The sequence below is a fragment of the Paroedura picta genome, chromosome 3 (assembly GCF_049243985.1).
Source record: "Paroedura picta isolate Pp20150507F chromosome 3, Ppicta_v3.0, whole genome shotgun sequence".
Lineage (NCBI taxonomy): Eukaryota > Metazoa > Chordata > Lepidosauria > Squamata > Gekkonidae > Paroedura > Paroedura picta.
The window spans coordinates 5,378,651-5,401,981 of NC_135371.1; the positions used below are offsets into that span (position 1 = coordinate 5,378,651).

Consider the following 23,331-nt stretch of genomic DNA (forward strand, 5'->3'; position numbering starts at 1 on the left):
TGTGGAGGGGAGAAGTCTCTTCATCCTTCTCTGTCTGAGCTTAGTCCCTTCCTTGACCTCTGCTACCTCGCTGCCACCGCTGTTCTTTCCTCCAGGCCCTGGGCTCACATTGCTTCCACTGTCCCCGTCCCCCCCCCGCCCCCCCCGGCCTTCAGATGAGGCAGGAGCAAATGAGTCAGAGGACCACTCTCTCCTCTGCTACTTATTTATTTAATGTTCATACCGCTCTCCCAGTGAACCGACTCACGGTGGTGTACAGTGTCGTGTATATATATATGAGCCAGGTTTGATTCCTCACTCCTCCACATGCAGCCAGCTGGGTGACCTTGGACTAGTCACAGCCCTGATAGTTCTGTTCTCACAGAGCAGTTATGTCAGAACTCTCAGCCTCACCTCCCTCTCAGTGTGTCTGTTGTGGGGAGAGGAAAGGGAAGGTGACTGTAAGTCGCTTTGAGACTTCTTTGGTTAAAGAAAAGCGGTAATATAAGAACCAACTCTTCTTCTTCTTTTTCTTCTTCATAAGTTAAAAGTTAAAAATTGAAAGGTTAAAAGTTTAAAATTGAATGAAAATGATTAAACAGCATTCCCTTTAAAAGATCGGTATCAGCAGCTCATTTTGTAGAACGTCTTCCAACTTCACCCAGGCCAGACTGCAATCTGGCTGCCTTACAGTGGATGGAGAGTGACAGGGAGGTGGGGTCCATTAGATGCTAAATATATAATTGGCCCCAAACCAAAAGCCTAGTGGAAGTGCTCCATCTTACAGACCCTGAGGAATTGTGCCGGTTCTGACAGGGCCCAGATATGTTCCAGGAGCTCATGCTACCAGGTGGGAACCAGGACGTAAAATGTCCTGGCCCTGGTTGAGAGCAGATGTATCTCCTTGGGGTCAGGGACCACCATATGGTTGGAGTTGGCAAAGCACAATGCTCATTAGGGGATATAAAGGTGATCTCTCAGATCTGCCAGATATGGACCACAAATGGTTTTATGGGTAAGTACCAATACCTTAAACTTGACCCAGAATTCAACTGGGAGCCATTGAAGCTGTTGAAGGACCGGTCGAATATGTGCCCTCCAAGGTGTTGTCTTAACCCACAGACCAGCTGGGTAAGAGGATGCATGAATATTTGTCAGGGAGAGGATCACATCTTGTGGCACCCAATAATAAAGGTGATATCAGTATTACTGCATCTCCCCAATACAACCCTCTGTCCACATCCCTTTTTCTAAAAAGTGAGCTTGGTTGATGGGGCTCTTTAAAAACAGACTGTCTCCCCTCTCCACTGTTGAGGGCCCTTCCACCACCAATCTGGCTACTTCTGCCACAATTGTTCTCTGCTAGGACGCCACAAATCTGTAAACTGACTCTGAATGTACCTCAAATGTATGGGTTCCATGTTTGCACTGAAAATCTCCAGTAATGCAGCTTCTTAGGTCAATCCTATCACTATGTGCCAATTATAATTAAACCAAACTCAAAAAAGTACTAACCACTACACCAGTACACCAATGGAACAGAAACTAATAGATCTGGGATTTAATTTGTTATTGGCCTTTTCTTTAATACAGATGAGATTAGTTGCAAGTTCCTGGAGAGCCTATGGTCCTAAATTATGGATCTCCCTGAGGTGGAGGAGACTTTCAGCATGTCAGTCGTTCTTTCCCCACACTATATGTCCAGGCCTATCCTGGAGACTTGTCTCTAGCTCATTCCACACACATTGGATCATGCACTTTCAAGGCACTTTAGAAGCAGATTTTCAATAATGCACTGAAAGTGCACAATCCAATGTGTACAGGAAAGCCATTCAGCTAGCATCCATTTTGGGGTCCTGTTTGGGCCAGACAGTGCATTTACACCTAAGATCTGGCTGACATCTGTTTCTGGGTCATCAGCTCACCAGAATCTCCCTCTCTGGAGGTTTTCATTAGGAGGTAAGAACCCCCTGATGGGGTTTCATTGGATGGCATTCAATGGCTTCTAAATTCCCTTCCATCTGTCTGATCCTGTCATTGTGACTGAGCAGGACACACTGGAGGCAACCTGAGATGAAACAACAATGTAAATGAACAAACAGTGTGTACCAGAATGTCCTGACAAATCTTATAATCACCTATAATAAAAGGGAAATGCAGGATGCAATGTACACATTCTAGTCCACGGGGAAGGATACAAATATATGTTTGTCGTTCTCACAGACCAGGGTTAATTCAATGTAGTTACTCACCCTTATTAATCCTGCACTTAAAAAAAAAAGTTGCTGTATTAGTATTATTATAACTTAGATTTGTTTCCCGCCACCCACAGAAAGCCGTCTCGTGGTGGGTTACACAATAAAACCACACATAAAACCACAAAACCCTTATTAAAAACCCTTATTAAAACAGGAGCTGCGGGCCCTGAGGATGCTTTCGGCGTTCCGCGGGGCCTCCAAAATGGAGCTTTTCCACCAGGTCTATGGTTGAGGCCGGAGCGGCAAGGAAGATCTGTATGCCCCCCCCCCTCCCAGGATAGAGCCGTGTAAGTGGTGGCAAGCCGGGTTCAATTCTGCACTCTCCCACATGCAGCCAGCTGGGTGACCTTGGGCTCTGACCGAGCAGTAATCTCAGGGCTCTCTCAGCCCCACCTCCCTCACAGGGTGTCTGTTGTGGGGTGAGGAAAGGGGAGGGGATTGGAAGCCGCTTTGAGCCTCCTTCAGGGAGAGAAAAGTGGCCTATAAGAACCAACTCTTCTTCAGTAATATCAGGGCTCTCTCAGCCTCCCCTCCCTCACAGGGTGTCTGTTGTGGGGAGAGGGAAGGGAAGGAGACTGTAAGCCGCTTTGAGACTCCTTCGGGTAGAGAAAAGCGGCATATAAGAACCAATTCTTCTTCTTCTTCAGTAATATCGGGGCTCTCTCAGCCTCACCTCCCTCACAGGGTGTCTGTTGTGGGGAGAGGAAAGGGAAGGCGAATGTAAGCCGCTTTGAGACACCTTCAGGTAGAGAAAAGCAGCATATAAGAACCAACTCTTCTTCTTCTTCTTTTTCTTCTTCTTCTTCTTCTTCCTCTAATGGGAGGTTTAACTGGGATTTTATTCAGACAATTGTTACCCTCCACGAGCTGTTTAGGCGTGGCGGGTAATAAATTGAAATGATGAGGATGATGAATATTAAGACAAGCATGGTGGTAAAAAATATCATCCCTCCCCCAGCGAGGGATCATTCTCTCTGTCTCGTTCTCTCTGTTTGCATGCCATTTACAGGCATTGCCCAGGCTCCAAACAATTGGCCAAACACTGTTGAGAAGCAGAACAAACTCTCTCAGGGCACAAAAATCCCAGTCTTATCTGGCCTCAGTTGTGAGGGCAGGGCAGGTGCTATGTAAGAATGGATAATGGCTCCCACTTCGGAAAGATGGCTTGCCTTTTCCATGGTGACAGTTACCAATCTCTGACCTTGCACTCAGTCTCCTGTCCTTGACCATTTGAGTGGCAGGAGAAGAAAAATGGGAATGAAGCATCCGTCTCAATCCTTGACACTCTAGGTGTCCCAGTCTCTATTGCAAAGGTCATAGATACTGGGAATTCCTAGATCATCATACCCAGAAATTCTATCACAACTTCTTTATTGATTTTTTAAATATTCTTTTATTTTATAATATAAAGGTAAAGGTAAAGGTATCCCCTGTGCAAGCACCGGGTCATGTCTGACCCTTGGGGTGACGCCCTCCAGCGTTTTCATGGCAGACTCAATACGGGGTGGTTTGCCAGTGCCTTCCCCAGTCATTGCCTTTTACCCCCCAGCAGCAAGCTGGGTCCTCATTTTACCAACCTCGGAAGGATAGAAGGCTGAGTTGACCTTGAGCCGGCTGCTGGGATCGAACTCCCAGCCTCATGGGCAGAGCTTCAGACAGCATGTCGCTGCCTCTGCGCCACAAGAGGCTCTTATCTTATAATATAAACAAATATTAAAAAAACAACTTCTTCATTGGAATATGCGAGACCTGCAGATGAAACCTGAGCAGATGAAACTGCAGATGAAACCTGTGCATAACTGAGCAGACTATAAAGTGTGTCCTGCAGGGGGTGGATGTATATTTAGCATCAATAGGAGAGGAACTGCCTGATGTCCCACGCAGTAGATCCCAAGTTTAGTTCCGAGCATTGCCAGTTATATTGCTCAAGTTGTAGTTGACAGGTAGATCTTCTCCCTTCCACAGGGATGTGATAGTGCCCTTGAAAGACCATTGGTCTAAAGCAGGGGTAGTCGACCTGTGGTCCTCCAGATGTTCATGGACTACAATTCCCGGGAATTCATGGGAATTGTAGTCCATGAACATCTGGAGGACCACAGGTTGACTACCCCTGGTCTAAAGCAGTAAAAAGCAGCTTCCCAGGCATACCTCTCACCCATCCCTTACCTTTGGTCCCTTGGTGCAGCAGTGGGAGGAAAAAAAGGCCAGAAATGTGATTGGGGCTGTGAAACTAGAAGTGATAAGGTTGTGAGTGTCCTGCATAGTGCAGGGGGTTGGACTAGATGACCCAGGAAGTCCCTTAGAATTCTATTATTCTATGATTCTATGTGATGTCATGTGCCAAGAGGACACTCCAGCAATGCCACAGAAACTCTATAGTGAAATGTCACACGATGCCCAGCACACAGCTTCCCATCTTTCCTTCTCGCTGTTGGCCCACTGAGGAGGAACTCCTCCCCCCACCTTCATCCCTGAGGAGGGCTGGCACAAGACTCCCGCCTGCCATGAGCGGGGGGTAGTGCTGGGACATCTGTGGCAGGATGACGGTTGGGGGCGAGCTCCCTTGGGCTGGAGTCCGGGTTATCCAGACAAAGTGTAATTATACATATTAGCGCTAAACGTGATTTCATTTGGCTTCAGGGTGGTATATGATTCATCCCTGCGAATTTTCCTTCACTTACATCTGTTTATTTCTTCCTCTGTAATAAAACGTGCATGTGACATCCCTCAGTGCTCCTCATTCCAGCTAATTACATGCTTTGTTTTGATGATCTAAGAAACAGTGCACGTTCATTCGAATAGGTCTTTAATCTCAAGATGCAGCAGTTAAGTGCCTAGGTTACTGGAATCAGATAGCCTCCAGCCATTCAATGTTACCGGGGCCTGTTTATCCATGTAGCATATGCAGCACATGCTACGAACCCCATGCTCCCAGGGAACTCATGTGGTGCCTTCTCCCCCATGGATCAGAGCTGTAGCCTCTTTCCTCCCCTCTTCCTCCTCCTCCCTCAGCCTTTTATGGCATGAGGATGTTGGGATTGCAGCGTCAAAGTGTTGGGAAAGGAAGGAAAGTAGGTGTGTCGTGTAGCAGTTGTGCTTTCAAGCAGGTTTGGCGCAGCCCTAAGGAGGTAGAGCCAAGAGACCTCGGTGTATTATGCATCACAGAAATCTCGCAAAAAGACTACCGAAACCAAAATCTTGTTTTTTTTTCAATTCCTAATGTGGCACCGTTTTCACAGCATGAAACCCATTGTGTTGTTTTTGTTTTTGCATTGCAAACACAGCCCACCCGTCCAGCAGTGTTTTATCAGTGTTTTATCTGAAACCAGCTTTACAATGACTTTTCTTGGGTTATGACACTGAGAACGGTCTTTTTTGATGCATAAATGCCAGTTTTTCAAATGATCCCCTTTTCTGCTCACAGTTCTTAGTCTGCCTATAGGACCTCAAGCGCCTTTGTCAGCGATCACATGAACATGCTATTTGACCTGGCAACCAAGTTGTATTGCTATGTAAATTAGTAGAGATTTCCCGGGGGTATTTATGGCAGTTCCTCCTTCCGCAAATGCTCCTAAGACTACAAAACTCTACGTCTGATCAGTGACCTGGGGGGGGGGGGCAGGGCAGGACTCAAGTCACCTGCTGCTGTTTTCTGCTTCCTCACATGTAATTTGATTCAGTCTCCCATTACCCGTAATAGCCCAAGTACAGATGTTCCGCGTGGCTTTGCCTTGACTCCAGATGACTCTCTGGCAGCCACTTTAGAGTGATTTCCCCCAGAAAGCAGTCCTTTGTAGCTTGATTTCCACAGACCAAGGCTCTCTGTCTTTAAGATACTGGCTAGAGTTGAAACGCTAATTGCGGACAAACGATCTGAAATGTGAATGACGTTGCTTAGCAACAGAATTCCCTCCTCGAACTCTCATCCCCTCCCCGTTACTGTAGAAACATTTTAAGGTGCATAATCACTGGGGGGGGACAAACGCAGTATCAAAGCACATGCATAAATGGGAATGTTTTAAAAAACGTTTTTAACTAGGATGATATAAAAGGGTTGCCAAACCAACTGCATCAAAAACTGTAGTCCATGGACATCTGGAGGGCTGCAGTTTGACTACCCCTGGTTTATTTGCTTGCTTGTTTTCATACCACCTCCTCAGCAATTGCTGTCTCGGGTCAGTAAACAACATGACCAGCATTGAACAATAAAATTCATAACAAGTAAAATTCACTGTGAAAACAGCAATTAAATCTATGGATTTCCAGCAGCCTGCCACGCAACACGTAATAAACGGGGAAATCTTGTGCCTTCCACATAGGGACATCGTAGTGCCCTTGAAAGACCAGTGGTCTGGATCAGTAGAAGGCAGTTTCCCTTTGGACACTCCAGCAAAGCCAGAAAACTCTATGATGAAATTGCACATGATCCCCAGCTCATGTCTTCCTCAAAGGAAAAAAAAGTGCTGGACTGTGAGGAGCACTCCTGGTGATGTTTGTTATCTCTGGGTTAAGAAATTGCTGGAGATGTGAGGGGTTGACCCTGGGTTGGGGATGGTGGGGTTTGGGGACAGGAGAGACAACAACATCAATACCATAGAGTCCACCCTCCGAAACAGCCATGTTTTTCCAGACAAACCAACCCGGATATCAGTTGTAATTGTGAGAGATCTCCGGGGCCACCCGGAGAGCAGGTTTTGTGTCGTGGTTAAGAGCGGCAGCCTCAAATCTGGGGAACCAGGTTTGATTCTCCTCTCCTCCACTGCATGCAGCCCCCTGGGTGACCTTGGGCCAATCACAGTTCTGTTAGAGCTTTCTCAGTCGCACCTACCGCACAGGGTGTCTGCTGTGGGGAGAGGATAAGAAAGGTAGGCGATTGTAAGCCGCTTTGAGATTCCTCTGGATAGTAGAAAGCGGGGTACAAAAACCTAACACTTCTTCTTATCTGTAGGTTGGCAAGACTCAGGGGAGCCATGGGGAAAACGCACAGTAGCTCTGTGCAGGCTCAGAGGTTGCAGCATGCACACTGTCGCATCCCGAAAATCATGTGGGTTTTTAAGTACTACTGGATGCTAATCTAGTGGTTTTTATTTATTTATTTTATTTATTCTTTGAATTATATGCCGCCTCTCTCAAAGACTCGCAGCGGGTTACAATAAAATGGTAAAAACACAGAACCCTTAAAATCCCCCGCACATTAAAACACATTGAAGATGGCTATTAGTTGGAGTTAACTCCAACTAACCCATCTCAGTTTCATGTTTGCTTTCAGCTTAGCTGAGCTCACAGGAGGAATAGGCTGGGCTATTTCCTCTTGCTCCTCCCTCCAAATCCAACCAAGAACAGGTGTATGTGTGGTAGAAGGAGATGCCCTATAAAGCAGAGAAACCACCTCTAAGGAGCTGTTTCGTTTCAAGGACAAATCTCATGTAGATAGATATGAGGTAGGAGAAGACTCCTAAAGTAACTAAAGTCACTGGCAGTCTTCAAGCAAAGGTTGGATGCACACTTTTCTTGGATGCTTTAGGATGCTTAGGGCTGATCCTGCGTTGAGCAGGGGGTTGGACTAGATGGCCTCTATGGCCCCTTCCAACTCTATGATTCTAACCCAAACAGACCTGTCTCCTGAATTTATGCTGGGGGAATTAGCAATTCTAACAGACAAGAAGCAATGCAAGAAGGGGAGCAGGCGGGATAATCCACCAGTGTATACGAAGAGAGTGTCTAGTCAAACAAACGCAGGCAGAAGCAGTTCTTATAAATTAATTGTAAAGGATTCTTTTAAAAACAACAAAGAAAAGGCCCCAACAACATACTCTCAGTTTAAGCCAGGAAACGCAGTAAAACAGATGGATAAAGAAGAGGTGATTGGGTACAATAAGGAATTTAGTTTACACTTACAGCCATATGATAATTCTTTGCTAAAAAAAACTATATTTGGATGTTGTGACACAGTTTACTAATTTAGCAGGATTAACTTTTGCTTATATATTCCCGCTGTCAAGATCAGGGGTAGTCAAACTGCGGCCCTCCAGATGTCCATGGACTACAATTCCCACGAGCCCCTGCCAGCATTCGCTGGCAGGGGCTCCTGGGAATTGTAGTCCATGGACATCTGGAGGGCCGCAGTTTGACTACCCCTGGTCAAGATGGTCAGTTCATAGTATGAGGAAGGGTGCTTGCACTCGAAAGCTCACGCCCTGAATAAATCTTTGTTGGTCTTAAACTGGACTCTCATTTTGTTTTGTCGTGGCCCAAATTCCGGGCATATGAATTCTCGACGTTTTTTGTTTAAGTCAAAACCCCATTTAGGATTACATGTCGGAAGTCAATCTCCAAGGAATATGCATTATCCATTTAGGAAGCGTCCCCTTCATCGTTAGTCCCAAATGAGAAAAGCTAGACTCAGGGTCCAAATGGCTACTGTTATGCCTCTACTTTGGCCACCTCATGAGAAGGAAGGAAGGACTCCCTGGAGAAGAGCCTAATGCTGGGAGCGATCGAGGGCAAAAGAAGAAGGGGACGACAGAGAATGAGGCGGCTGGATGGAGTCACTGAAGCAGTCGGTGCAAACTTAAATAGACTCCGGGGAATGGTAGAGGACAGGAAGGCCTGGAGGATCATTGTCCATGGGGTCGCGATGGGTCGGACACGACTTCGCACCTAACAACAACAAATGCCTCTCAAAGTGAAGGGAAGGCTATGGCCAAAAAAAAAAGAAAAGAAAAAGAGATGGCCAAAAAAAAGGAAAAAAGGCTTAAGAGAAAGAAAGCAGAGAAAAACAGGTGTGGGAATGAGAGCCAGAGGTGGTCAACCGTGGTAGATTCTAGCATCCATTGTGTCTACCAATGTCTCTGACCTCCAGGCCCCCACCCGTCTTCCCCATTCTCACGTCAGGGGAAACACCCCCAGGAAACCTCTTCGGAAACAAGACCAAAGAACCTGTCCCCGGGTCATTTCCTCCTGGGAGCAGGAAGTGCCCTCGTGGCGTTTGCTGCTCGGTTGCTGGACGGACTGTTTCCTGAAGCAGTAATTGACGTTGACGGTAAGCCTGAAATTTGAATGGATATCGTCATATTGACACTGTTCGTAGGTGGTGCTGGTTGTGCGGGTTGTGGTGTAGCACGTGCTGCAGGCTGAGGCTGAGACATCGTGGAAAGGTGGTGACGAGCCTGCAATGAGGGTTCGCAGAAGAGAGGAATTGTTGGCGCCGTTTCGCCCTGCAGAACGAACCAACGGGAACCAGCCCTGGGCTGCTGTCTGCCAGACACCTTTTACTTTTTAAAACCTTACGGAACACGCTCAGCCTGGCTTCTCTTGGGGGCTGGCAGTGCCTTTCAACCAGCCTTTTTCGACCTTTGGACTAGGAAGAAGCCTCTGAAATATTATTTGGGCTTCAAGGAGCCCCAGGGCCGGGCCGGAAGGGTGGCCAAGTCCAGTAAGGCAGGATAGGAGGGAAAGCCCTGGGAGCCCCTGAGAAGCTATTTTAGACAGTATCAGAGGGAGGACTTTACTAATGCAGGGAGCCATCCGAGTGGTCCACCAGGCCTGCAGTTAAGGCCCAAAATCATCGCTGAATTGAATTGGCCTCCCTGTCAAAGCCCCAAATCTATAACCACGAGCGTCTAAATAAAAAGGATAAGAGGTCGTGGGAGGAGTTTGGTGTTAAGCGGGACTAGGGTACAGACCAGGGGTAGTCAAACTGCGGCCCTCCAGATGTCCATGGACTACAATTCCCAGGAGCCCCTGGGAATTGTAGTCCATGGACATCTGGAGGGCCGCAGTTAGACTAGCCCTGGTACAGACCATGCCTTAGAACATTAAAGCAGGGGTGGCCAAACTGAGGTTCTCCAGAGGTCCCATGGACCAGAGGTAGTCAACCTGTGGTCCTCCAGATGTCCATGGACTACAATTCCCATGAGCCCCTGCCAGCGTTGCTGGCAGGGGCTCATGGGAATTGTAGTCCATGGACATCTGGAGGACCACAGGTTGACTACCCCTGCCATAGACTACAATAACCATGAGCCCCTGTCAATTGGCAGGGGCTCACGGTCATTGTAGTCCATGGGCATCTGGTGAGCCCGTTGGGCTAAAGGAACGCAATCCCCGGGAGACGAGGAAGGGCAAATACAATAAGAGAATACACGGCACTAGATTTTTAAAAGGTGGCATTCAATTGGACTTACCTGGCCCTCTGGGTGGTGGAAGAGAAGGGGTGAAGACAGGAAGAGCTGAAGGAGACCTCTCTGGGAGAGTGCCTTTATACTGTCCCCCATGAAAAGGACGGTGAATCACCCCTGAATCGCCAGCAACTGAGGTCGTTCCCAAGGAGTCTTGAGGATAAAAGGATAATCATCCCTTGATAATGTGTCATTATACTTTTGCCTCACCGTCCGTGACCGTCGCACTTCCTGACAAACGAAAGCCAGGGAGCCTCAAAACTGGCCTCTGGTTTCAAAATGATGATAGGATTGGCTGGGCCCAAAATGCAGAGCGTCAGAATTTCCTGCTGCACGAAACACAAAGGTGGTAAGAAGAAGCCCTCAGTGCTGTTTCCAGAGCAAAGTTAGCGGGCCTACGGCCAAGGTGGCCAAACGGTGGCGCTCCAGATGTCCACGGACTACAATTCCCATGAGCCCCTGCCAGCATGTGGAGGATGTAAATGAAGGAAGCGACCAAGCCTGAGGCGCCGTGAGGAGATCTGATTTCGGAAATGGATGAGCCACACGCCTCCTCCCCCCTCCCAAACCTGCTTGAAAGCACATCTGCTACAAGAATTTTTCATTCTGCTACTCCTCCCATCACCACCACCACCCCATCTTCCATTCAGTGGAACCTAAGGAAGTTGGAAGAACTGGGGGGGAGGGTGCTTTTAGATGGGGCTGAGAGAGCTCTAAGAGAACTGTGCTAACAGAACAGTTCTGAGGGAACTGAGACTGGCCAAGGTCACCCAGCTGGCCGCCCATGGAAGAAGAGTGGGGGAATCAAACCCAGTTCTTCACTACGCTGCTTCCAGCAATTTTGGAATGTTAGAACAATTTCGGAGGGGAGCCATCTCGGTCTACAATTGAACAGATTTGAGTCCTGTAGTCACAAACGCAGCGGGTTGGGCTAGATGGCCTGTATGGCCCTTTCCAACTCTATGATTCTAGAGTACTTAAAATCCAACAAGTTAGGTGGAGAGAGCAAAAGCTTTTGAGAGTCCGAGTTCCCTGGTTTGGACAGCTAATGGTATGAGCACTTCAAGAATACAACCAAGTATCTTTGCGGGAAAGTGGGTTTGATTCCCCAGTCTTCTACACTAAGCTGGCTGGGTGACCGTGGGCTAGTTACAGTTCTCTTGGAGCTGCTTTGGGACAAACAAGTTAAAAGTGGGGTATAAAAAGCCAGCTCTTCTCCTTCTGCCTTGGGCAGTGAAAAGCGGTGTATTTAAAATATATATATATTTCTTCTTCTTCTTCACACTTAGGATTTAGAATCATAGAGTTGGAAGGTACCTCAAGGGTCATCTAGTCTGACCCCTCCCAGGGAAGCCTCGTCCACTAAGGAACTGCTAAGAACTGCTTGGTTTGGGCCGGCCAAAATCCCGCCACCTCTCTTACTATCACAGGAGCACCTGGTGGTCTTTGTCTTTTATTGATCAACCCCGTTCCCTCCCAAAAAGGATCAAAGACAGTAAAAAGAAATCCAGACAAGAATCGCATGATAAAAGTCTCCATTCCACAGAAGCACAGACACTGGGTGGGTTTTTCTGGCGACCAGAGAAGCAGCTCTTTGTTAGGATCCGCTGAACGGTCTGTTGAAAGCCACTGCCCCCCAAACCCAAGGGGAAAAACATTTCAACCTTTTGGGGTCAGTCCACTGCAGACCTAAGAGTGGCCGTCCCCAAACGGAGGCGTTTCAAGGGGAGATCTCAACGTGAGACCGCAGAATTGGGAATCCATTCACAAATTCAGAATCATGGAAAACGCACACGCCCTCCCTCCCAAGGCCGAAGAGAGGCACGGGATTCTTATCCCAGACAGGTGCTGATTTCCTGCCTCCAAGCATTTCTCTTCCTCCCGGATCCAGCCGATTCCAATGTGCTTTGTAACTCTGCACCCTGAATCTCTCCTTTGTAATGCTCCTTCTGACCGGACTTGGAGCTCTCCATTTTGACTCATATCTGACCAACACAGCTGGGACACTTGAATGTCCTTACCTGATTACATGTGAAGGTTCAAGGGGTTGGCAGGTGACAGTGGATGAGCGAGAAGGTTAGAATCATAGAGTTGGAAGGGCCCTCCTGGGTCATCTAGTCCTACCCCCTGCAGGGGGTTGATGACCCAGGAGGGCCCTTCCAACTCTATGATTCTATGATTCGACCTTCCCCTTCCCCCAAATAACCTTGCTGGTCTCAAATCTAACTGTTGATGTATCAGATTCAGAGCAGAAAAGGGAGCTGGGGGGTGAGTGAGAGAGAGACAGAGTGAGACAAAGACCTTGGTCCGACTCTCCTAATCAAAGTAGTGATTTAATGAGTCCATGACAACGTCCGACATGCAGGTCTGTCTAGGCAGGGGAGGGGAAAATCACACGAGAAGCTGAGGCTTGGGAGATCAAGTTACTCCTGGCCCCAGGGTATGTGCGTATGACGGAGCAGAGGCCACTGGGGAGCCTTAAGCCCTGGCTGCCTTCTCCTTGTAAGTGGCCATCATCTTCTTGATTTCTGCAATGGCTTTTCCGGGATTCAGGCCCTGGAAGAGAGAAACGGATTTAAAAGCTGTCGGCGGGGAGAGCAGAATTACAGCTGCATTGCTTGGCTGGTGAGATATAGCTATCCAAGACTGGGGGGGGGGGCTATGAAGGAAAAGACAGGAAAACAACAACAAAATATTGTATTTCATTGATTATAAGCATTATAATAAGCAATGCTTATATAAATATTGATTATAGCATTATAAGAGCCTCTTGTGGCGCAGGGTGGTAAGGCAGCAGACATGCAGTCTGAAAGCTCTGCCCATGAGGCTGGGAGTTCGATCCCAGCAGCCGGCTCAAGGTTGACTCAGCCTTCCATCCTTCCGAGGTCGGCAAAATGAGGACCCAGCTTGCTGGGGGGTAAACGGTAATGACTGGGGAAGGCACTGGCAAACCACCCCGTATCGAGTCTGCCATGAAAACGCTGGAGGGCGTCACCCCAAGGGTCAGACATGACTCGGTGCTTGCACAGGGGACACCTTTACCTTTATTTCATTGATATTCCACCTTTCTCCACAAGGGGGACCCAAAGCCACACTTCTGTAGTTTCCCTCAGTTCTATCCTATGGCCTGAGTTATTTATGGCCTGAGAATTTCTATGGCCATTTGGAGGAGGGTGTTCTTAGCCCTCACTGCCCTGTCATTGGCCCTCCAGAGGGACTGGCCGGCCCCTGTGCGAGGCAAGATGCCGGACTAGATGGACCCCTGGCCTGATCCAGCAGGGCTCTTCCCATGTTCTTATGATTTCAGAGAGATTCATGGGAGATTAGAGTAACCTGCCTACGAGGGAAAAACACACTCCCCTCCAGCCTGGCCTACCTCACAAGACAGGTGGCCAAGTTAGGCTGCGCTGGGAGGAAAGAGCAACAGTTCAGAAGCGGCTTAAAGGCTAACAGAACTTCCGGGAGGGGAAGCTCATCCCCTGACACAAACACTGCTCCCCATCTTCTGTAATCTAGGGCAGGGGTAGTCAACCTGTGGTCCTCCAGATGTCCATGGACTGCAATTCCCATGAGCCCCTGCCAGCAAGAGCGTTGCTGGCAGGGGCTCATGGGAACTGTAGTCCATGGACATCTGGAGGACCACAGGTTGACTACCCCTGATCTAGGGAATGGGGGTGGGGGAGAGCAAAGCCACTTCTGTCTCAATCGTGGGAGGCTGCAGGGGACATCCCACCTACCTTGGGGCAGGTCTTGGTACAGTTCATGATGGTGTGGCAGCGGTAGAGGGAGAAGGGGTCCTCCAGCTGCGCCAGCCGCTCTTCCGTGTAGTCGTCCCGGGAGTCGATCATCCAGCGGTAGGCCTGTGAGACGAAGGGATCCGAACGAGGAATGCCCCCATTTCTTTGCTCTCCCCGAACTCTAGACCTCGAGGGCATCCAACGATGGGCAGCGGATTCAGGGCGGGCCAAAGGGAATGCTTCTTTGGGCAGCCGGCAGCGGAAAGATGGCATTTGCTACCAGGGGGTGCCGGGAGGGCCGCAGGGATAAACAGCTTGGAAAGGGGATTGGACAGATTCACAGAGAAGCCTGTCGATGGTTACTCGCCGGGGTGGCTGAGGGGAACCTCCACATTCAGAGGCAACTCATCCTCTGGATCCCAGGGGACCCGATCCTCCACCCTCCCCCGTGCTCCTTACCTGCATGAGCACGGCAGGGCCCAGGTACTTGTCCCCGTTCCACCAGTAACTGGGGCAGCTGGTGCTGCAGCAGGCACACAGGATGCATTCGTACAGCCCGTCCTGGCAGGGGACAAATGAGAAGGGGACGGTTGATAACAGAAGAACGCGGAGGCCATCCAAGACCCCGAGGTAGGAAAGCAAGAGGCCCCCCTCCCTAAAGCCTATGCTCAACTTGAAAAATATCAGGATTTCCCAATACGCCCGAATCCCAAGACCAGTATGCTGTTGGGCTTCGGTAAATAATTGGGATTCCCGGATTTTTTATACCTTTATACCTTAGGGCGAGGTGGCCGAACTGTGGTTCACCAGATGCCCCATGGACTGCAATGCCCTGGTGCTGGCAGGGGCTCATGGGAATTGTAGTCCATGGACATCTGGAGAGCCACGGTTTGCCCCCTCCCCCCTCCCCATGTCTTATTCAGATGCCCATTCTATACCCCAGCTAGAGCTGCCGGGGCTCATGGGAATTGTAGTCCATGGACATCCGGTGAGTATGGCCACCCCGCTCTAAGGCGTCTTTTTTTTCAACCATCTGACCATGAAGGAGCCCCCTGAAATAATTTTCCAGGCGTCAAGGAACCCCGGAAGTGACATCGCTGCCCACAATAACGGACAAACTTTAGGACTGGGAGAAGGGAGAGACAGAAGGTTGTTGAAGCTGGGAGTAGCCATGCAGGCTCCGCCCCCTCCCAAGCTCAGAAACCACGAAGGGGACTCAAACTGGCAGGGGGGGGGAGCAAGATTTATTTATTTTTATTCATTTATATTTCCATTTATACCCCGCCCCTCCCGACGTAGTCGGCCCGGGTCGGCTTACATCCAGATAAAAGAATAAAATGCAACAATTGCCGTAGAACCCCCTTCAACTGATCCCCAGTAAGACACTAAACAATCTAGAATTTCCATCCGATGGCCGTGCCCCATTCCTCCCCTACTCCATGCCGTAGAAGGGGATTGTGACCAAGTCCATTAAGGCTGGAGCGGAAAGGCCGCGGACAGACGTGGGATGAGCCTCAAGACAACAAAATAACGGGAGTGCGGGATAAAATCGAAAGAGATAAGAGAGACTTACCAACTTCTCCCGCTCCTCTATGGACTGGAGGTATTGTTCTTTGCCCTGGTTGGACTCGTCCTTCTTTTTCAAATAAGGCTGGATCGCTTTGTACTGAGCATAGAAGTTGCTCAAATCCTTTAAAAGAGAGAGAAAGAGAAAGGCCAGAGGGAATTACAAAAGGAAAGACATCTCCACTCCAATATAGGATGGGGGAGACTTGCCTTGGCAGTAGCACATGCGAAAAGGATCTAGTAGTAGAGCATACACTGAACATGAGTCTGCAGTGTGACTCGGTGGCTAAAAAGGCAGATTGGGATTTTGGACTGTGTCAAATGGAGCATCGTGTTTAGATCACGGGAGGTGATGGTATTATTATTATTATTATTATTATTATTATTATTATTATTATTATTATTATTTAATTTTTAGACTGCCCTTCTCCAAATAGGTCTCAGGGCAGTTTACAACATAAATAGTTAAAACACCATAAAATCCCCATTAAAACCCCAATTTAACATCAACAAAAGTTACATATAACATATAGCGGCGGTAGTCACAATTCTGATCTTAGTTACCCGAGTTCCCCCCAAGTTGAGCCTGGTGGGGAGAATAATATTCAGAAGAGGGTGGCACCAATACAATAGATCTAACAATGATCTCGATGTTAGAGATCTCAATATTGGAGGGGATCCTCTGATGGATTTGTGGGAGAGCTGCCCTGGCCTCAACCATATGCCTGGCAGAAGAGCTCCGTCTTGCAGGCCCTGCGGAAAGCTGGTAGATCCCGCAGGGTACCCGCTTTATTCTGCTCTGGTTCAGTTTTGGGCACCCCAATTGAAAAGGGATGTTGACAAACGGGAGCGTGTCCAGAGGAGGGCAACGAAGATGGTGATGGGTTTGGAGACCGTATGAGGAAAGGTTGGGGGAGCTTGGTCTGTTTAGCCTGGAGAGGAGACGACTGAGAGGGGATCTGGTCACCCTCTTCAAGTCTTTAAAAGGCTGCCATGGAGAGGACGGCACTCACCGGGACGAGGTCTTTCACCACATACATGTGAGGGAGCGGGTAGATCTTGGAGACTTTGCCGAGGTCGTCGTCAATCTTCCTGGTGCAGGCCAAGGTGTTCCCCCCGTTGATGTTCATGGCACAGGAGCCGCAAATGCCTGCAGGAGGGAGAAGCGGGCCAGCGGTTAGGAACGGAGTCCGGGCGACTGGAGTGTGGAAAGGACGCCAAGCCCCTTGGAGAGTCTTCACCTCCTTCCGATAGAACTTTACTCCTTGCTTCTACGTTCCCAGGAATTCCCCACCACACCCTTCAGTAAACAGAAGGGGTAGTCAACCTGTGGTCCTCCAGATGTCCATGGACTACAATTCCCATGAGCCCCTGCCAGTGTTTGCTGGCAGGGGCTCATGGGAATTGTAGTTCATGGACATCTGGAGGACCACAGGTTGACTACCCCTGCTCTAAGTTGCTTGGGGGGGGGGGCAGAGGTTTTCCTAGCTAGGGATGTGCCATTTGCTGGCAGGGGCTCATGGGAATTGTAGTTCATGGACATCTGGAGGACCACAGGTTGACTACCCCTGCTCTAAGTTGCTTGGGGGGGGGGGCAGAGGTTTTCCTAGCTAGGGATGTGCCATTTGCTGGCAGGGGCTCATGGGAATTGTAGTTCATGGACATCTGGAGGACCACAGGTTGACTACCCCTGCTCTAAGTTGCTTGAGGGGGGGGGCAGAGGCTTTCCTAGCTAGGGATCTGCATTTCAGCTCGGTTCGGCTGCCTCATCTCTGTCCCAACCTTTCCAGGAGGCCTTAAACTGGGCTCGCTTTCGGCCTCCCCCTCGCCCTCCCCTCAAACTCCCGCAACCCACCTGGGCTCGCCAGGACCCAGAAGCGGAGGGCCCCCACCCCGAGCTCACCTTCTCTGCAGGACCGGCGGAACGTCAACGTGGAGTCCATTTCGTTTTTGATTTTGATTAAGGCGTCGAGAACCATCGGCCCGCACCTGAAAGGAGGAGAACGGCCAACAGATCAGCGTTTGTTATGTTCCGTGAGATTCCTCGCTCTCGTTTCTCCCCCCCCCCCCCCCAAATTTCCCCAAAAAGGAACACTGGCAAGGAAAGGAGCCTATTTTCGGGCAGGTTGCTACATTTTCTGCTTTTGCATGTAGAGCACGTCGAAAGATGATCGGCAGATAAAGACGGGACTCTGTTGCTCAAAATCTTATCTGATCCACTATCTATTGCTGGGAAAGCCTTGGAAGAGGAGCTGGTTTCATTCAGCACTTAACACCCGCTCAGGGCGGCTGTCCTGCCCTTGAGTGCCTCTCCCTCCAACTGGCTTGTCTGTCTGTCCAGCGTCCAGCCTTCCATCCCCCACCCCTGACCACCCCCTCCTTCCACGTCCCTCCGAGGCTCGGTGGCTGCAAATCCCTGCTGCATGAGAGATGCCCCAGTCGGTTTAGTTCCCTAACAGCTGCCTGCAGCCTTTCCAGGTCCTGGGGGGAGGGGGAGGCCGTCCGCAGAATTCTTCCACTCCAACCCCGTAGCCTAGTGCCCCTTGTATTCCTTGTATTCCTGAATGCAATGGGCTTGGCCCCTAGTTTTAAATAATTATTTCAGGATGTAAATCTGTTCTGGCTAAACACCGTATTAATTAAATGCATACCTTCAACTTAAAACAGGATCCTGAGCTGTTGAAGGTGCTAAAAAAGTATATTGTTCAAATAAAAGCAGGGGGGGGGGAGAATAGAATCAAAAAGAGGGAGACCTAATTAAAAACCTGGGTATCTCCATGTGAACACACACACGCCCACACGTGGCCAAACTAGAGACTTTGTATGAAAGCATGTGTGGTGATTAAACAGCAGTGGGCTCTAATCTGGAGAACTGAGTTTAATTCTCCACTCCTCCTTCCACGTGCAGCCAGCTGGGTGACCTTGGGCTAGTCACAGTTTTCTTAGAACCATTCTTGCAGGACAGCTCTCCCAGAGCTCTTTCAACCTCAGCTGCCTCACAGGGTTTCTGTTGTGGGGAGAGGAAGGGACCTGTCAGAGCTCAGCAGCTAAGCAAGGCCAATCCAGGTTACTATGAGGATGGGCGACCTGCAAGGAACACTCGGAGTCATGATAACAAAATTGGGAGGAGGAGAAGGAGGAGGAAGAAGAAGAAGAAGTTGGTTCTTATATGCTGCTTTTCTCTACCCAAAGGGATCTTAGAGCAGCTTACATTCGCCTTCCCTTTCCTCTCCCTACAACAGACACCCTATGAGGTGGGTGAGGCTAAGAGAGCCCTGAGATTCCTGCTCGGTCAGAACAGCTTTCTCAGTGCTGTGGCAAGGTCACCCAGCTGGCTGCATGTGGGGGAGCGGGGAATCGAACCCGGCACGCCTGATTAGAAGTCCGCACTCCTAACCACTACAGCAGACTGGCGGAGGCAGGCAGGCAGCACCAAACCTCCTCCAAACGCTCTTTGCCTGGCTGCCAGACGATCCTCCGATCCGGCTACACGAGCCCCAAAGAAAATAAACAGAGAAAGGGAAAGCGATTGCAAACTCCCTCGGGACTCCTTCGGGTAGTGATGGGAAGGGTGCCAAAAACAGCCCAGCCCAGCTCTGTCCACCTGAAGCCTCAGCAGGGGAAAAGATTCCAAGGAGTCGGCGTCAGAAGCAAACAGGCCTGCCCCATCGTTTGCAGAGCTCCCCTGGGAGGGCAGCCCAGGGCCTGTGATGAACCTTTAGCTTTGTGCTGAGAAACAGCTACCAAGAAGCCCAGGCAGGGGGGAGAAATCACAGACCTCTGGGCCAGCTCCTCACTCTGCACAAAAATCCCTCCCCGGGTGGAAGTGGCTTGAGCTGACTCACTTGTTCAGGTCCACCTCGTAGGTCTGCATGCGAGGTTTCTCTCCGGGATTGTCCGGGTTCCACCGGTAGATGGCGAACTTCTTGATGCGCGCAGGGGCCTCTGTGGCGACGGCAGCCGCAGCTGCTGCATGCGCTCTGCGGCAGACCTGGAAGACAGCAAGCAGAAGGAGCTGTCACAAACCCCTCCCAGATGAGGACACAGAGAGAGCAGGATTCAGAGGGGAGACAGCATGGAGGATCTCGCCTGTGAGCATTCCACAAGTGAAAGGATAATCTCTCTCTCTCGGATGACACCGGGGGGGGGGGGGAGAGGGGGGATTAATTGGCAGCAGCAGCAGGATTCCCTGAAAGCTGTGGGCTTCACCCTCTGCTTCCTCATCCCATCATCTTGTATGGTGGTGGTTCTCAACCCTCCTAATGCTACGACCCTTTGATAAAGTTCATCATGTTGTGGTGACCCCCAACCATAAAATTCTGCAAGTGTTCTTTCACGGAAATTAAACCAAAACTGACCAATGGTGTGAAGTTCCATTGTTCATCATCACTGTATATAAATTGGTTTTTTTCTGGGGTTTCTCTGTTCACTTCTGCCTCTTGTCCCACCATGCCCATCTCGCTTTTTCCCGCTGTTCCAGGCAGACGAACGCTCTATCTCGATCTACCCCGCAAGGCTGTTGTGTGGATGGCGCTCCCCCCCAGCCAAGCTGCTTGCTCTGCCGTGAACCCTGTGACAGGGTCATTCAACCCCCAAAGGGGGTCCCGACCCCCAGGTTGAGAACCACTGCCATCTAGGGCACTTACAGTGGACCAAGAGTAACTGGGTACAAATCCCTACTTCCAACTTGGAAGCTCACTGGGTGACAGAAGAACATAAGGGAAGCCATGTTGGATCAGGCCAAGGACCCACGCAATCTACATCATGCAATGGCCAAAATTGAGGCCACCAATGAGGTCAGAATTCCAGAAGCCCTCCCACTGTTGCCCCCCCCCCCAAGTACCAAGAATACAGAACATCCCTGTTCCAAGCAGAGTGCCTGGACCTTGGGGCTAAGAGCCCCTGATGGACCTCTGCTTCAGAGGCTTATCCAGTCCCCTCCTGAAGCAGCCAATGCTTGCAGCCACCGCCACTTCCTGTGAATTCCTCATGATTTAGATGTCACACTCTGTCTGGGGCAGAGATGCTCTGCATTCTTGCTTCGTACGGAGTGGGGGGAGCAGGAGATCAGTTCCTCTGGAGAAAATGGCAGCTCTGGAGATTGGGCTCCCTAGCATTATACTCCTCCGAGGTCCCTCCCCAGGCCCGACCCCACCCACCCCCCAGCTCCACCCCCAAAGTCTCCAGGTCGAATTCCTGGAAGGAGAGAAAGAGGGTCAGGAATAGGGTTGCCATTCCCCAGGCAGGACCTGGGGATCCCCTGGAATGACAGGTTCACCTCCAACCTATTTATTTATTATATTTATATACCACCCTCCCCGAAAAGCGGTATATATATACATATATGCATATATACATATATACATATTTACATTTACATATACATACACATACACACACACACACATATATACACATATACATATATATACATATACATATATATATACATATACATATACATACACACACACACATATATATACACATATACATATACATATATATACATATACATACACATACACATTCACACACACATATATACACATATATACACATACACACACACACACACACACACACATAATAAGCAGCCTAAAGAGACAAATTTCCGTGGAGTGAACATCTGCTTTGGAGATTGGGCTCCCCAGCATTATACTCCACCGAGGTCCTTCCCCAGGCCCGATCCCACCCACCCCCCAGCTCCACCCCCAAAGCCTCCAGGCCTGTCCCAATCCAGAGTTGTCAACCATCCCCCACATAGCCATTGTCAGGGTCGCCAGGTCCTCCCTGGGCAGCACCAGAGGACAGGGGTTACGGTTGCCACCTCCAGGCCGGGAAACTCCTGCAGATTTAAGGACCTCAACGCCACAGATGGCTCCCGAGCAGCCTTTCCTCCAGGGGAACGGAGCCCCTGAGCCTGGAGACGACCTGTCACCCCGGGAGATCTCCAGGCCCCACCTGGAGGTTGGCATGCTGAAGTCCTTGTGCGCATTGCAATGGAAGGCGGGGGGGGAGCCCCTTGCAGGAGGCGCCTGGCGGCCCTCGGCGACCCTGGAGAAGTGCGGCCTGCCTCGCCTCACCTGCGCCGCCACCCGCCGAGGGGCGCCCGTCAAGGACACGAGCCCCGCCCGCCCCGCGCTCACTGCCGCCGCCATCTTGCGCCTCCTGACAGCGGCCTCCGGAAGACGCGCCGGGGACTCCGTGACGTAGAGGAAGGGGAGGGGCTCTGAGGGGGCGCCATGCTGGGAGCGGCAGGGGCTACCGCCGGATGTGACGTGTCGGAGGCGCTCCGCCATGTTGGGTGAGTGGCAAGACAGCCGCCGGCCATGTTTGTAGGGAAAGGAGAGAATAAGATAAGCGGGCGGCCATGTTCAGAGTGGCGGAGAAGCGCGGGTTGTCTCCTCTGAGCCGCCGTTGTCGCGAATGGAGGCGTGAGAGAGAGACGGTCGGCGGCACTTCAATCAATAGCCCAGAGGACGCATGCGCAGTCAAAAGAGCCGTTTCTCTAGGGCAGGGGTAGTCAGCCTACAGATGTTCATGGACTACAATTCCCATGAGCTTATGGGAGTTGTAGTCCACGGATGTCCGGAAATACACAACTTCGCCACCTTGGCATTATTTTATTTATTTTTATTTATTATATTTATTATATTATGTTGGCAAATATATATAACATATATGATGTTGGCAAATGCAGGCAGGGGCTTATGGGAATTGTAGTCCACGGATGTCCAGAAATACACAACTTCGCCAACTTGACATTATTTTATTTTTATTTATTATATTATGTTGGCAAATATATATAACATATAATGTTGGCAAATGCAGGCAGGGGCTTATGGGAATTGTAGTCCACGGATGTCCGGAAATACACAACTTCGCCACCTTGGCATTACTTTATTTATTTTTATTATATTTATTATATTATGTTGGCAAATATATATAACATATATTATGTTGGCAAATGCTGGCAGGGGCTTATGGGAATTGTAGTCCACGGATGTCTGGAAATACACAACTTTGCCACTTGGCATTATGTTGGCAAATGCTGGTAGGGGCTCATGGGAATTGTAGTCCATGGACATCTGGAGGGCCACAGGTTGACTACCCCTGCTCTAGGGCCCCGTTGTGGTTATGACGGCCTCGAGAGTTGGGTATTGCGATTGCACACCGAACTTTAGGGTTCATTTCGGAGCGTCTCGGCTCCTTATGAGTGGCAAGAAAGAGAAGGCGAAATCTGGGGTTGCATCTCGGCTAACTTAAAAAAATGACAAGAGCTTATAGTAGTCGAAGCTCAGTGCATCCTGCACATAATAAGGCTGGCCAGATTGTGGCGCTCCAGATGTTCATGGGCTCCAATTACCATGAGCCCCTTCAAGCATGGCCAATTGGCAAGGGCTCGTGGGACTTGGAGTCCATTCACATCTTGGCCACTCCTTATATGACCCTTGTGAGAAATCCACAGTTGTGACATGAATCACTCTTGATGCAGAAGAATAAGCTAGCATCAGGCTGTTGCAACTCTGTATGACCCCCGGTTCTATGCATGGCCCCTTACATGCCCTTCTATGCATGGGCATTCTCAGACATCCATCTTGCACCGGAGGA

At 49.8% G+C, this 23,331-nt stretch overlaps 1 protein-coding gene and 1 long non-coding RNA gene across 2 annotated transcripts; both read right to left on the reverse strand.

Annotated features, from left to right (window-relative positions):
* Positions 1–7,986: 7,986 nt before the first annotated feature.
* LOC143834198 (uncharacterized) lies at positions 7,987–12,582 on the reverse strand. Its single transcript, XR_013229754.1, has 2 exons — positions 10,421–12,582; positions 7,987–9,406 (listed from the first exon to the last, which is right to left on the reverse strand). It is a non-coding gene; the product is annotated as an uncharacterized LOC143834198 (long non-coding RNA).
* A 146-nt stretch (positions 12,583–12,728) lies between these two features.
* SDHB (succinate dehydrogenase complex iron sulfur subunit B) lies at positions 12,729–21,947 on the reverse strand. Its single transcript, XM_077330697.1, has 8 exons — positions 21,804–21,947; positions 19,563–19,708; positions 17,621–17,706; positions 16,731–16,867; positions 15,725–15,841; positions 14,611–14,712; positions 14,152–14,274; positions 12,729–12,970 (listed from the first exon to the last, which is right to left on the reverse strand). The coding sequence occupies exons 1-8, from the start codon at positions 21,876–21,878 to the stop codon at positions 12,893–12,895; spliced, it is 864 nt and encodes a 287-aa protein (XP_077186812.1). The 5' UTR covers positions 21,879–21,947; the 3' UTR covers positions 12,729–12,892.
* Between the last annotated feature and the right edge of the window lie 1,384 nt (positions 21,948–23,331).

What these genes read in the sequence shown, in the direction of transcription:
- SDHB (XM_077330697.1), bottom strand. Translation starts at nt 21,878, where the DNA reads ATGGCGGCGGCAGTGAGCGCGGGGCGGGCGGGGCTCGTGTCCTTGACG. An exon ending in CCGCCGGTCCTGCAGAGAAG is followed by an intron (nt 16,868 to 17,620) that starts GTGAGCTCGGGG and finishes TCCCTCCTGCAG; the next exon opens with GCATTTGCGGCTCCTGTGCC. An exon ending in TAGAGGAGCGGGAGAAGTTG is followed by an intron (nt 14,713 to 15,724) that starts GTAAGTCTCTCT and finishes GTCCCCTGCCAG; the next exon opens with GACGGGCTGTACGAATGCAT.